Source organism: Lithobates pipiens, unplaced genomic scaffold (genome assembly GCF_037356315.1).
Source record: "Lithobates pipiens isolate NorthernLeopardFrog02 unplaced genomic scaffold, aLitPip1_a1.2 Scaffold_16, whole genome shotgun sequence".
Lineage (NCBI taxonomy): Eukaryota > Metazoa > Chordata > Amphibia > Anura > Ranidae > Lithobates > Lithobates pipiens.
Genome location: NW_027507748.1, coordinates 474,131,776 through 474,145,982, shown reverse-complemented (window position 1 = coordinate 474,145,982; position 14,207 = coordinate 474,131,776). Strand labels below are relative to the sequence as shown.

The following is a 14,207-nucleotide window of genomic DNA, read 5'->3' as shown; positions in this document are numbered from 1 at the left end:
TCAAGATATTTCCACTCTTGTTATGAAAGCACATCCCCATCTCTCTGGAATAATTATTTGTCTTGTTATTTATATTTATTTGTATTTTTCCCTTCCCAGAGCAAACTTACAGTGCCTTGCAAAAGTGTTTCTTGGCATTTTTCACGTTTTGTTGCCTCACAATCTGGAATTAACAATGGCTTGTTTGAGGATTTGCATCATTTTATTTACAGAACATGCCCACAACTTTGAAGATTTTTTTTTTTTATTGTGAAGCAAACAACAAATAGAACAAAGTCAACAAATAGAAAAAGTCAACGTGCATAACAATTCACCCCCCTAAAGTCAATACTTTTTAGAGCCACCTTTTGCAGCTATCACAGCTCCAAATCGCTTTGGATAAGTCTCTGAGCTTTCCACATCTTACCACTGGGATTTTTGTCCATTCCTCCTTGCAAAACTGCTCCAGCTCCTTCAAATCGGATGGTTTACGCTTGTGAATAGCAATCTTTAAGTCTGACTACAGATTTTCTATTATTTTATTTAACAATAATAAAAAGTTTTTACTTTGCCTCTGAGGGTCCCGTTTATGTCAGCTGATCAGCGCTGTTCACCCCTTTGATTATATCTTCTGTCCTCATTTGTCTATGAGTTTTGGACAGCAGTGGCCACAGCTACATTTCATCTTTCTTTTTGACTTTTCACTTGGCCTCTGGTCTGTGCGCCTGGATTTTTGTTTTTAGTTTTAATTTTTGTATATATATGTGTGTATATATATATATATGAACAAAGTATAAATCCACGTACATCATCTCTAGCCAAATATTGCCCATCAGGTCCACCTCATAGGAAACAAGCCGTTGGTTTGCCCAGTTATCAGTAAGAGGGAAAAAGAAAAAGTAAGGCCCAGGGGTCCCAGCAGTTCATGTGTGGGAAAGGTATAAACAACAATAAGGAAAGGAGAGAACCACCATGAATGCCATAGGGAGAGTTGGTAAAAAAACACAGGAACATATCTGTGCATTCTTAAACAACTACACCCCTTTTAATAGATCTGCCCACCATGGCAGAATGGCTTTTTGTAGAAGATTAGTGGAAGACCCACTCCTTCCTTCTGAACCATTATATATACCTACAGGCTCCATATAAGGCCCAGTGGGTGGAGCTTGTACCCTGCACCTTTCACTTCTGCATGAGATGCACATAGGAGACGCAAGCCAAGAGGAATCCAAAGGTGCATCACAGGACCTTATTGATAAAATTACTAGCTGAACCAGAATCTATGAAGGCCCAAATGTAGTGGTTAAGAGAGTCCAAGGTGAGCTGGGCTGGATCTAATTTCTTGCAGTTCATCCCTGATATTGAGTTGTCTACAGAAACAAGCCCAGGCTTCTCTAGACTTTGGCGTTCCCTGATTTTTTGCACCTAGCAGCGAAGTGGCCGTGATCACCACTATTTAGATAAGCAAGTGGTCAGGCGGGTTAAATGTGGGCAGCACAGTGGCTAAGTGATTAGTGCTTTCACCTAGCAGCTCTAGGGCCATCGGTTCAAATCCCAACCATAGCGCGGTGTAAAGCACTGTGTAAATTAGCAGTGCTATATACTGTAAGTACCTCTAATAATAAATAAACTTTAGGTATGGAATCCAACCACAACTTGTTGAGACAGGTACAAGAATAAGTTATGAACTTAGCAAAACATTTTACACAGTTTTTTGCCAAACAAGTGGGCCTGTGAGGAATCCACAACTCCTCTGATAGTAAAGTGGCTTGTGATAATGTAATGAAGAGCCCAAATGCGTAGGCCAGGAACTATAGCTAGTGAGTGTTTGTCCTGGCCTTCGCAGCCCCACTCCCTTAAGACAAACAGACAAATTGATATTTTGTTGCACCCGGATCTTGGTATACAACAGTGGCGGCTGGTGATGTTTTAGGATGGGGGTGCCAGACCCCGCCCTATCTTTTTGACCTCTCCCACGTCCCATATGCCCCACCCCTTATAGAATACACCCACTCCATCCCCTGTATTCGCCCCATAGTGTCAGGAGTATACAGCCCTAGTATCACGGGACAGGATTATACAGCCCTAGCATCACAGGCCAGAGTATACTGCTCAGTCTCATAGATCAGGGTATACAGCTCAGCCTCACAGATCAGGGTATACAGCTCAGCCTCACAGATTAAGGTATGCATGTATACATCATCTGTCCTGTATACAGCTAGCTATATACACCCACCTTCCTTCCTGTATATAGAGAACTTCCTCTATCATCATCTTTCCTCTATATAGCTAGCTATATACACCCACCTTCCTTCCTGTATATAGTGAACTTTCTCCATCATCATCTGTCTTGTATACAGCTATGTATACAGTAACAAGACATGCTGGTAGGTTAATTGGATCCTGTCTAAACTGGCCCTAGCATGTGTATGATTGTGTGTTTGGGACCTTAGGTTGTAAGCTCCTTGAGGGTAGGGAATAATGTGTCTGTACAATGTATATGTAAAGCGCTGCATAAATTGACGGTGCTATATAAGTACCTGAAATAAAATAATAATGATGTATATCTGCAGTCAGTGATGATGGAGGATGGTCTCCACATACAGGTAGGAAGAAGGTGGGTGTATATAGCTGTTTTACATTACAGGACAGATGTGCTCACAATTTGTGACTATTGCAGTGATGTAAGTAACTGAGTTAAAATAAATGGAGTTACGTAAGAGGTTAATGAGTAATCTAACTGATTACTCTTCCCCTCATGGTAACTCAGTTCCCATTACTTGGGCAGAGTTACCTCAATTACATCTACTGCCCAGGAGGCCCCACCGTGGCCACGCTGCCTGGCCGTTCATTCCACAGCGGGGAGGGGGCTTACGCCCGCTGAGCTGAGAAGAGGCTGAGACTCAGAGAGACTGTCTGGACCGCCCCATCCCACCCCACCTATCCAGAGAGAGAATGTAGGGAGGTGGGGCGGACACTGAAAAATTAAGTCAGCTGACCAGCTGACACCAATCGAGTGAAGGGGAGGGTCTCTCTCTCCCCATGAGGAAAGGCTTCCCTGAAGGCATTCAAGTAAGTGACTGATGATTCGAATTGCAGTGCAATTAATCCATCCCAAGTCCTCCACCACCTCTGCTTCTTATGCCGCGTACACACGACCGGACTTTTCAACATCAAAGGTCCGACGGAACGATTCCGGCAGACCATTCGATCGTGTGTGGGCTGCAGCGGACTTTTGATTTGCACAAGTCTGACAGACTTTAGAAATGGAACATGTTTCAAATTTTTCCGCCGGAACTCCGCCGAACCCAGTTCCTACCGAGAAATCTGCTCGTGTGTATGCTACTGGCTATGAACTTCCTTATTCTAGTCCGGTCGTACGTCATCACGTTCGAATCCGTCGGACTTTGGTGTGATTGTGTGTGGCCAAGTCCGTTCATTCGGAAAGTCTGTCAGAACTCTGTCAGAACTCTGTCAGAACTCTGTCAGAACTCTGTCAGAACTCTGTCAGAACTCTGTCAGAACTCTGTTGAAAGTCTGTCGGACCTAGTCCCTAGAAAAGTCCGGTCGCGTGTACGCGGCATTACTGATCCCATCTCTGCCCACCTACCATCACTTCTACAACAGAAGTGATGTAGGGGTAGGGTAGGGATGAGATCAGTGGTGGGGGATGGGATCAGTAAGAGGCAGAGGTGGTGGGCGAGGATGGCACCACCACCGCTGGCACCCCCCTTGAAGAACCACTCTGCCTGCCACCCCACCCCAAGTACACCACCACAACTGCCACCCCCCCAAGTACCACCGCTGCCACCCTCCCCCAAGTACCACCACTGCCCCCCCAAGTACACCACCACCACTGCCACCCCCCAAGTATCACCGCTGCCCCCCAAGTACACCACCGCTGCCACCCCCCTCAACAAATGTTCTAAAATACTGTATATAGTTTTTTATTCTTCAATCAGTTAATGTAAACATCTTTGATATTAAACATGTTATAGAACGTAATTGCATTATAGAATATTTTAAAAAGTCACAGTTACTTTGCTGAGTAACTAATTACTTTTCCAATGTAGTAATTGAGTTACTAACACAATTACTTTTTGGGAGAAGTAATTTGTAAACGTAACTAATTACTTTTTTAAAGTAAGATGACCAACACTGGTAGTCAGTACATGGCATGCAGAAATCCCCAAAATCATGTATTTCAAAGCAGCCAGCGGGACATGTGGCACACTCACTGACACTGTCTGACACCGCTTCAGTCATTGTATAATACACCCATTATCGTCATCCCCATATTATACACCCATCATCACTATCCCTATATTATATACCCGTCATCATCATCATCCTCTTCATCATTGTATAATACACCCATCATCGTCATCCCCTTATTATATACCCATCATCACTATCCTTATCCCCATATTATACACTTCGTCATCAGCATCATCATCCTGCTCATCATTGTATAATACACCCATCATCGTCATCCCCTTATTAAACACCCATCATCACTATCCTTATCCCCATATTATACACCCGTCATCATCATCATCATATTCCTCAAAATTGTATAATACACTCATCATACTCCTCGTCGTGGTCATCAAACCCATATTATACACCTGTGATCATCAAACCCATGTTATACACTAATTTCCGTATAATACACCCTTCATCGTCATCCTCATCCTTGTACAATACACCCATCCTCATCCTTGTATAATACAGCCACCATCCTCCTCTAATACAGCCGTCATCATCATCATCCTCATCATTGTACAATACACCCATCCTCATCATTGTATATACACCTGTCAACGCTATCCTCACCCTTGTATAATACACCCATCCTCATTATTGTATAATATACCCATCATCACTATCCTTTTCCTTGTACAATACACTTATCCCCATCATTGTATAATACACCCATCATCATCATCCTCATCTTTGTATAATACACCCGTCATTGCTATCCTCATCCTTGTACAATAAACACTTCCTCATCATTGTATAATACACCCATCATCGCTATCCTCATCCTTATATAATACACCCATCCTCATCCTTATAGAATACACCCATCATTATCATCTTCATCCTTGTATAATACACCGTCATCTCTATCCTCATCCTTGTATAATACACCCATCCTCATCTTTGTATAATACACCTATCTTCATCATCCTCATCCTTGTATAATACACCCATCATCGCTATCCTTATCCTTATATAATACATCCATACCCATCCTCATCATCCTTGTATAATACATCCATCCTCATCATTGTATAATACACCTGTCATCATCATCCTCATCCTTGTATAGAACACCCATCCTCATCATTGTATAATACACCCGTCATTGCTATCCTCATCCTTGTATAATACACCCATCCTCATCATTCTATAATACACCTGTCATCATCATCCTCATCCTTGTATAATACACCCATCCTCATCATTGTATAATACACCTGTCATTGCTATCCTCATCCTTGTATAATACACCCATCCTCATCATCCTTGTATAATACACCCATCCTCATCATTCTATAATACACCTCTCATCATCATCCTCATCCTTGTATAATACACCCATCCTCATTGTATAATACACTCGTCATTGCTATCCTCATCCTTGTATAATACACCCATCCTCATCATCCTTGTATAATACACCCATCCTCATCATTGTATAATACACCCGTCATCACTATCTTCATCCTTGTATAATACACCCATCCTCATCATTCTATAATACACCTGTCATCATCATCCTCATCCTTGTATAATACACCCATCCTCATCATTGTATAATACACCCGTCATCGCTATCCTTATCCTTGTATAATACACCCATCCTCATCATCCACATCCTTGTATAATACACCCATCATCATCATCCTCATCCTTGTATAATACACCCATCCTCATCATCCTCATCCTTGTATAATACACCCATCCTCATCATTCTATAATACACCCATCATCATCCTCATCCTTGTAATACATTATTATTTCTAAAATAGGGAATGCTTCTAATCTAGAAGCATGGAGCACCAGCCCTGGTTTCATGAGATGATCCTTCTCCTTTAGCCTGATGCGATGCGGGAACCAGTGTGATTCCAGCGTCGGTTCCGGCATCACATCTCTCCTGCAGGCAGTTCACACCGCCCTCTGCGAACTGCTGTGGGTGTCATTATAATGTTAATGACACCCCCAGATCAGTCCACAGAACACAGCGTGAACTGTGAACTCGCACAGAAATTGGATTACATAGGTGAGAACACCTATGTGATCCGATTTCAGTGTGGGGGGGGAAGAAGTCCCTGCACTTTTTTTCCTGCGAATCTAAGGCGAATTCAGCCATTCAACTGGCATCGCATGTGATTCCCACCGCAGTGCGGGTGCGAATCACATGCCATGTCTAAGATTGCAGTAGTCTGAACCTGGGCTCATACCCTACCCCCGGTGGGTAATAAGAGAAACCACAAAACAAATGCAGGGAAGTAAAGGGTTAACCTCACCTGATAACAGTTCATTCACTGCACACTCAGGCTCAGCCTTATTTACTGCTGGGACAATAGACAAGCTCAATAAACGGTGAGATAGCTGAAGATAGCAGCACTTCAACAGGCAACCTGTCACAGGGGAAGATAGGTGTCTCTCCTGCAATAAATAAGGCTGAGCCTAGTGAGCAGAGAGCTGTTATGTGAGTGAGTGAAAGTTTTACTAGCCTGCATTTGCTTGTTACTGAGAGGATGAGCTGCTCCAACTCCAAGTTTGTCCCTCAGTCCCTATATAGAGCAGCTTCTCCTCTGTCCATGCCTAGTTACTGCCCTGCATAGGGGCTTACCTCTGTCGTTATGGAGCCGCTCTGGCAGTCTCAGTCCATCCATTTGTGTCCACTTCAAATAGCAGTGAGACAAACCGGAAGTGACACAGGTGTGCTGATAAAAGCACCACCCACCGTCCTCCGATCCCCACCAATTAAAATTCAGGAAGTGAGGACACAAACAAATTGGTGTAGAGTGGGAGTGTGTGCAGGGGCATCACTTGAACCCTGCACACACCCTAAACGCAAGCAAATCAGCTTCCCAGTTTGCAATCAGCTGATTGCAAGCTGGGAAGCTTCCCATAGACTGGTGCCCAGACACTCTTCAAGGGAACCTGTTTTTTTTTTTTACAGCTTGGGGGGGGGCGGCACCAGTGCACCCCCTATGAATGGGGCACCACTGGTATACAATTCTATAGTTCCTGTCCACATGACATTGGGACTAGCAAAAATTGCAGGAAAGGTTTTCTGTAGTCTAGAACTAGAGGCTTATTGGGTAGAGTCCTTAGCACCACTAGAGAGCTTCTGTGTGACAGTCCAAGATCCAGTATATGGTTCCAGAGCCAGGTCTGAATGCAGGCAAGCGTAATCCAGAAGATTATTTTGAGGTCAGGGCAGTTGGCAGATAAACTTTTTCGAGTAAGCGGTTCAAGGCAAACAGCAATCCAAAAAAATATTCAGTAATTCCAGCAGGGGGTTAGCGATGTGAAATACAAAACAGGTAGATAGGACAAAAACTGACAGATACAGGTGGGAAGCCAGCAACGCTATCACAAGCCCCATGCATTGGGCTTGTGATCCCTATTTGAGGTGCAAGAGAAGTACAGCCAATCAGGGCAGGGCAGCCAGAGGCAGGGGTGTATGGCCCTGGCCAATCTGGCAAGGACGAGAGCTAGGCAGACAGGGCAACTTGCTGCCTAGCTCTTTGTTCTCAAGCAACACAGGTGTGAGTGCTGCCGAGAGCAGCCAAGTAGTGGTGGCAGAGGTAAGAGCATGAGGCTGTCTCACTCTCCTAACAATAATGTTTTGCATGGCTTACATATTTCTCAAACATATCATCTCTAACCTATTTCTCAAAGGCACGTTGTTGGGTCTGTCATCTACAAAATTCTGGATGTCTGGGGGTTTTCTTAAAAAAGTAACACAGCAGGTAGACTGATTATTTGCCCATTTATAGGCCTTTTTATTGTTGCAGCCATGCTACAGCAGTCTACTTTTTAAACCTCTAATCTCTTTTTTAAAGTTGTCATCAGTTGTCCAATTGTATCTCAGATTTAGGTATTGGCCACCCACAGGAGTGGTTTATTTACTTCAATGTAAGTAAGATAAGGTAAGGAGATGTAGGCCAATTGGAGGGTGAAAAGTTAAAGAGTGGGCTATGGCGCTAAACCCAATTCGTGTGCAACTTGTGCATATAAGTGTATGCGCATTAAATTTACCAGTGCTATCAAACTTATACGTAAAGTGCTAGTGCTGTGGTAACCCGTCTATATTCTACTTCTATTGTAATTTTAGAAAAACCTACCAACAGAAACAAGTGCAGAAAATACATATATCAAGATAAAAATGAAAATAAATGAAAAATAAAAAATAATTCAAATGTGCAATTAAATTAATCTCGGCAAACATGCAAAATTCATGCAGCAAATAATAAAGTCCTTAGAAATATCCTTTGATGTGAAAAAACGTTTCCAAAATCGCTTTCAGGAATCACTGAAAAATCGCATGCTGCAGTACTTCAAGAGATGATAGTAAAGTGGGGTGATTAGTGCAAAACAGTCATGTGATTGCTCTCACCAGATCCAGTCCCCTCGAGGGGTTAATCAGGCCTTCACAATGTAAGCCACTGTGTTGCTATTCAAACGCTGCTGCTGGTGCGCTGGGAGAGTGTTCACTTCTCAATTCATATGTACTCCGTGGTTATATACATGGGGGGAAGAGAAGCATATCCATGGTGCAAGTACGTTTTTAAAAGCTTTTATTAGGTATTAAAAAGAAGGCACTCACATTTTGTTCAAAAGCAATGTGAGTATATAAAAAACAGTAAAATGAAAGTAAACTCCGCCGTCCGTTACTGCTGCTGGCTATGGTGAAGGTGCACGTACGTGGCCACGCGTGGTACGTGAGCTATGGGAGGAGGCATTTTAGGCTGTGGTTACATGCTCACTGAATGTGGCGCAAAAGCTACCGTAACTCAATAGTATATCTTGTTGAGGGAATATTTCACTCACCATAGACTGCATTTAATGGGCTTGAAAACAGAGGGTACATGAACAAGGTGTAAGCGGGATCATGGAGACCTAATTCACCTTTTATGGATGTGCCCAAAAGTTCACTCTTATTGGGCAGGGGTGGTGCAAAAAATCAACTCAGTGTTTCATATGTCCCTCCCGAAAGCTTGTTTATTGAGTATATTGGAACTATATGGTTGGGAAATATACACAAAACAGGCCATACTTGGAATACTGTTCCAGGCATGAAAGCTGATCATGGTACATTGGAAGTCAGAGGACCCCACTATGGTGGGAGAATGGATAATATACATAGGCGAATCGCTAAGAATGTTAAAGATCATTTATCAACATAGAGGCAGTACGCTCAAATATGAGAGACTATGGGCACCGTAGTTGGATGTTACGGGGCTATCCTATGGATCTAATCATTGACAGGTTACTTGGGCTTAATGCTGGTTAACTATGCTCCTCTCGAGGAAACAGAAAACTGTAGGTCACTTGTGAGGTAGTAGTTTTGGTTCTCAGATATGTGCAGAAATGTATGGAATACCTTGAAGTTACTGTGTTGTTGAGATTACCATGATATAGGAATTGACCTCTCTGGCGGGTGTACATCCGATGTGTTTTACACTGACATGTAATGCTAGCAATGTAAGATGCTAAATCTTCAATAAAAAATTTGTTGGATTAAAACAAAAGTAAGATAAGGTAAGCGCAAATCATTTTATGCGGGCCGGGCTAAATGTAAATTCTGACAAATGATACACAATCATGTGTATGATACCTCTTATGCAATTCTTTGAAACCCTGTTGCCAGGTTCTTTGCCCATTTTCACATTTAGCAATCATAAGGCCTATCATTATTAGCACTGAACAGAATGCATCCCAACCCCCACCCCCCGGGGGAAGACTGTGACAAAATAACAAATTTTACTTTACAAATAGAAGCTAAATTGATCTGCAAATTTCAGGTTCTTTGCATAGTTACATTGGTCCAGCTCCGACCAGTGTAAGTCTGTGTGTACGCACCATACCTGTGGGCCCCCTGTGGAAGCTGAAAATCACTACTTTTACAGTGATTACTACTAGATTCCGGATCTCATACTGAGCGCCTGCCCTGCTGATTCCTGAACACAGGAGGTCAGCCTCTCAGCACAGGTGCCATTCGGAGAACACGTTTCATTTTTTTCAGTGAATGCATTGAGTTCTCTGACTGGCCATGGTGGAGATAGCCGTGTCACCACCCTCCTCCCCACCTCGTAGTGCCTACGTCAAGGCTCCTCTGTATATTGTGGTTCTAACGCTATAGTTTTGAGAGTCTCCAAGTAGGAGCACATATAACAGTGGTTAGATTAAGAGCAAGTTAGCCTGGAGGGATCCTACCCCTCCTTCAAGGCACAGGGATGCACGGAATGCCCAGCAAAAGCACAATGGCAGCTAAAGGCATCTAGTGTGTCCCCCGTATCAAATTAAACCAACTGTACAAACAAATGACAACCACCCCAATCTATAACTAGCTTTTGCAGTAAAGTGTAAAATGAAGGGCAAGGCACATAACAAACAAAAAAAAAATTCTGTTTGTTTAGGATATGCATTGCCCTTCCTTGTGTAGCACTGATCCCCAAAGGAGCGGCTGATTTAATTGGGCTTACCGTTACCTTCTTCACCTCGTGTCTGTCTAAGGGTTTCCAGAGGTAGATGGCCCTCCAAGAACTGCAGAGACTGACACCAGATCCACTCGAAGGGATTTTTATTTGCAAAATAAATAATTAACGAACACATTCTCTCAATGTAGGGTTAGAGGGTTTAGGTAGGAAAAGTCTAGGTACTCTTAGTGCTAGGTCAGTATGAAAAAAAACATCTCTCATATCAGGAAATCTAGAGAATAGCTCCTCACCCTTATTGAATAGTCCTTCTCTCACCAGGTCTAGCAGCCACAAGGTGTTTAAATCAGATACAAGTCTCTGTCACAGACTTGGTGTAGAATACTTTGGTAAAACTGAAAGATTGTAGACAACTTGTAGAACCCTCGTATGATACCAGTGTCTTGCAGCCGGTCCGGGATACCACATGAGATTGGATTCACTTGGGGTCTTCCAACTGGTCCAGGCTCTTGTTGAGAAGCCAACCCTTGCGTGGCCTTCTCTCAAAGAGTCCTCTCCTGGAAACCTTCACAGTTGCTGGGCCTCTCCACAAACCGAGACAGCACCAGACCATCTCCGAATCCTTCCTTCAGTTTCCTTACCTCAGGCTAGCCAGCCCCGAGGTTTGAAGTCAGGTGGATCCACACCCCAGACCATGGCAGTCCTGGGGGCTGGTCAGGAGGACCAGGACCAAACGGTTATAAAACACTTCTGGACCGGAACCTCAAAACACATGACATCCGTACCTTAAGTACCCTCTCCCAGAAGGCACAGCAAGAGTGGCACTCCCACTGGGCTGGTTCCGAGATAGAGTAACCTTAATGCAGCGAACTAGACTGCGTTCTGCACCCTGCCATGATGACAGCGCCACCTATGGTCAGGCGGAACACCAGGCAGTCCAGCTAGACTGGTGCTGAGGTCTAAATTTAGAATAATTGAACCCAAAACCAAACTGCGGTTCAAGGGTAAGGTTAAATGAAAAAACACATAGCACATGCTCTTCAGGAACCGGGGCTACACTTATGCACCTTACTGCAAAGGCTAGTTATAGACTCGGGTGGTTAGTGCTAGTAAAAATGGTGTGACTAAGGTCTAATATTTATGTGCTATTTATTTTAATGTACCTCCAGGAACTTTACTGTTATAATGTATATGGCACATATTATACATTTTTTTTCGTTTTTTTTTATTACATGTTATTATTTGTAGTGGCAAAATATGCAGCACTTTACATATAGTGTATATTCACATAAGTCCTGCCTTTTAGATGCTTGCAATCTAGGGTCCCTACTTCACATGCATACATACACATAGTAGGGTCAATTTAGACAAAAACAAAACCTGGAGAAAAAAACATGCAAACACATGGAGAACATATACTTTTGTATCCAATAAAACTGTGATATTTTTATGAAGTGCTCTCTCCAGTGCTGACTGTACAAAATCCCTTATTTGAAATTTATATACAGTACTTGTATAGTAAGGATCTGTACGTTAATGTACATAATTTCTAGTCTCATACTTTTTGTTTGGGGGGGGGGGGGGGTAAAACTTCAGGGGTTGTCTTCCATGTGCTTCTGACAGCAATTTTTACAGGTTTTTTTTTTACTTTGTTCACATAATTTGTAATAAAAACATATTTTCCATTCTAAAGCTTCCCTCCAACCACACTGCATATTATTTTATATATACTGTGATTCTGTACTTACCAAATATGCTGCAAAAATCTCCCTCTACTGAGTCTGGCTGCAGCCATTTTAACTGTTGGCAGCTGAAGCTGCTGCCTGTTCACTTCCTGGATATACACAGAGGCACACCTCCAGCTCTGTAGCTCTCATTGGCCCTCTTATGACTCACCCCCTCCCTTCCTGGCAAACTCCCATGAGAGTGAGAGAGAGCTGTGCATGATGTCATAAGCCTAGGCTTTTTACCAGACAAGAAACAGGAAGTGGACTGTGTAAGGTATTCATAAAAAATGTTTTACTATCCAAAGTTAAAACAAGGGCAGAAGAAAAGTTGAAAAAAATACTGGAAGTCCTCTTTAAAGTGGATGTAAACCCTCACATATACCCAGTCAAGTGAACAGCCTCAGATACACAGAGATTAAACAAATCCTCCTACATAAGTTCTACTTGTATATCTACTTCCTTCAGCTTTCTACACTCTTTAGAAGGTGCAGATCATGTTACAAATCTTTTTTCATCATTCAACAGTGGGTGTGGAGTCTGGGCTTAGACTGTGTGTGAGCTGATTGACAAAAAAGGCACAAATGCCTACGCCACATAGGCAGAGGAATGAAGAAACTTACAGAGCTGCAGTCTGAATAGACACGCTCTTTGCTGGTCAATCTCTAAGCAGCCTCCCCGACACAAATTTCCAGCTTTTATCTTGTGTGTCAGAGAACTTGCCAGAAGTCGTCATGCTGGTAACAGAGGAACCAAGCAGCAGAAGCAGCATTAAGACACTGCACTTTGAGCTTTGGAGAGAGATAAGTAAACACTACAGATATATGTGCCTAGGTCACATTTCCTTAATGAGGTTTACATCCACTTTAAAGTTTAACCACTTGCCGGTTGGCGCATTTACATTTACGCCTGCAGAATGGCATGGCTGGGCAAACAAAAAAAAAATAATGCTTTTTTTTTCAAAATTGTCAGCCTATTTTTGTTTATAGCGCAAAATATAAAAACCGCAGAGGTGATCAAATACCACCAAAAAAAAGCTCTATTTGTGTCAAAAAAAAATTATGTAAATTTTGTCTGGGAGCCACGTCGCACGACCGCGCAATTGTCAGTTAAAGCGACGCAGTGCTGAATCACAAAATGTGCACTGGTCTTTGGCCAGCAAAATGGTCTGGGGCTTAAGTGGTTAGCTGATGCCTTGATATTTAGGGCATCACCACACCAATTATTTTAAACCAATATGTTAATAAAAAAAAAAATCAAACAGCAGGCAATTTATTGCAACTGTTTTCCTGAATTGTAAATGGCTGGTCATTGTCATGTTCTCACACTAAACCTATCATATCCTCTCCTTTTTTTTTTTTTTTTTTTTTTTTTTAAATCATATCCTCTCTTAATCACTCCGTATAGTACATAATGATGGATGTATTTCCAAAAAGTTCTGATGTCTATGATGTCTGCATTTTCTCAAATGTCAAATGCAATGTAGTAAAGCCTTCATAGTATTCCAAATATAAAAGTGCAGAAAATTGTAAGTTACAACTAATTCCATAAGCTTTTGTTTAACTGGTATTTGTATTGCAGATAATGATGGCTTCAGAGCACGAATGTACGACATCACACAGCATCCATTTTTCAAGAGAACTATTGCAGTTCTGGTCTTGGCTCAATCAGTTCTTCTTTCTGTCAAGGTATGAAGCGTGAACTTATGCCAGATAAAACACATTAAAATTGATAGTAGGCACATCAGGAATATAAAATGTTGGGTTTACTTATTCTTTAATGTATGTGAAGCCTGGGGAGGCTGCATGTTACAAAACACTAG

The 14,207-nt window shown here is 42.4% G+C and overlaps 1 protein-coding gene across 3 annotated transcripts in view; it reads left to right on the top strand.

Annotated features, from left to right (window-relative positions):
• Positions 1-14,207, top strand: part of NALCN (sodium leak channel, non-selective) — an 864,749-nt gene that overhangs the window by 761,727 nt on the left and 88,815 nt on the right. For all 3 annotated transcript variants that reach the window (XM_077482966.1, XM_077482963.1, XM_077482965.1), the window contains one exon: positions 13,967-14,073. In XM_077482966.1, coding sequence (XP_077339092.1) covers positions 13,967-14,073 — 107 coding nt within the window. The remainder of the gene's footprint in view (positions 1-13,966; positions 14,074-14,207) is intronic.